Source organism: Opisthorchis viverrini, assembly GCF_000715545.1.
Source record: "Opisthorchis viverrini unplaced genomic scaffold opera_v5_270, whole genome shotgun sequence".
In the NCBI taxonomy this organism is placed as follows: domain Eukaryota; kingdom Metazoa; phylum Platyhelminthes; class Trematoda; order Opisthorchiida; family Opisthorchiidae; genus Opisthorchis; species Opisthorchis viverrini.
In genome coordinates this window covers 320,460-321,900 of record NW_008751922.1, presented here as the reverse complement: position 1 = coordinate 321,900, position 1,441 = coordinate 320,460, and the positions used below count along the sequence as shown (strand labels likewise).

General features: G+C 45.2%; 1 protein-coding gene across 1 annotated transcript in view; it reads right to left on the bottom strand.

Annotated features, from left to right (window-relative positions):
* T265_09254 (hypothetical protein) overlaps positions 1-1,441 on the bottom strand; it is a gene marked incomplete at both ends in the record, with an annotated part of 179,014 nt that overhangs the window by 2,440 nt on the left and 175,133 nt on the right. The window contains one exon of the mRNA XM_009175285.1: positions 608-739. Within this exon, the coding sequence (XP_009173549.1) occupies positions 608-739 (132 nt within the window). The remainder of the gene's footprint in view (positions 1-607; positions 740-1,441) is intronic.

The window sequence follows — 1,441 nt, the reverse complement described above, 5'->3', positions numbered from 1 at the left end:
GACCGCGTGATGTGGATTCCGTGATTGAAGGATGAGCGGCGCTATATCCTGCCTAAGTGCGGGTTAATCACACTGCTGATCAGCCACTCGTGGACAAACGGTTAAGTGTTCAAACTACTAACCAGGATGTCGCGGGTTCGAGACTTTCCGGAGTTTCGTGAGATGCGCGCTGCTAATGATTCCCAATAAGGATGAAACAGCTGTGATCAGTGCTTCCACGCTTTTCAGCCTTACAAACAGCGCCAACTCAGCGAAAACATGTTTGATTGGTGCGCAGCAGATTGTGGTGTGTTGGTAGAGAAAACAGAGAACACCCGAACAAAAACCTGAGTAGACGGAAACAATAACAAAACCCTACCACGTAGTGGCTTCTCCAAGCACACGTCACAGTTGCAGAACATATGAAGCACGTCCTCTAAGTGAAGCATGCCGAATTACGCCATAATCCGACAAGATCACCAGAAAAAGACGTGTGGTCTATGGAATTTTTCCCGTCGACAACTTCCCTCAGCTGAAACAGGTCCCTCACGGATCCCGTGCAGAAGGTTCAACTAGTACAAGGTTTAACATTCGTCAAGATAAACAGAAGACGAAGGAACAAACTTACCGTCATCATATCATTGCATTTGGGATCTTGGACGCCATCATTGTCTTTCACGTAGAATTTTCGCAAAAAGTTGAAGGCAATCACCGTGTACAAGTAGATCACAATGGAGGTCAACATGACAGTCAACACGAGCTGAAAGTGGGGAGGACAACGGGACAATAGACGGCGAAACTAGTCTGAAATGAATCGAGAGTGGGTGATTCGTTTTTCAAACATGTACAACCCTCGGGTACAACTATGGTCAGACCGGTGGTGATATTCCAAGACTCTCTCAGGTTGACAGCGGAGAGGTCAAAGACAACACAGAAGACAGACAGCAAAAGAAGACTGACAACAGGCTGCACAATGAGCTACCTGAAATTAAGCTTGATGACTTCTTCAGAATGAATGAATCGGCCATCTGCTTCAACGCCAGGCTTAGATATCTCAATTTTGCTTACTCGGATGCCTTAATGTTGCTGTAATTCCCCACATGTTGGAGAATATTCTGGGCGGTTTCGTCATAAAATTAAGTACAACTGTTTTCCATCAGTTCAGTTTCCTTGCCCTCCTCAAATTACGTGATTCCACAAATCGATAGCTTGTCGGAAGGTAGCAGTAATCAATCACGTGATATTCTTTAGTCGAATCATCAACGTATAACTTCATTCTCCGGGCTACGGGATGAACACCGCTCAGACGTCACAGATAGATCTTAAAAACCAAACCTGGAAACATCAAAACCAAGAGATTTAGCTGGGTTCCAGGTGGGTCTCTCGAAAAACCAGATTTATTCGCAAATTTCATGCAATTTCGGTTCATAAGGTTGAGCTAAGAAGGGGGAAGTCGGTCGTG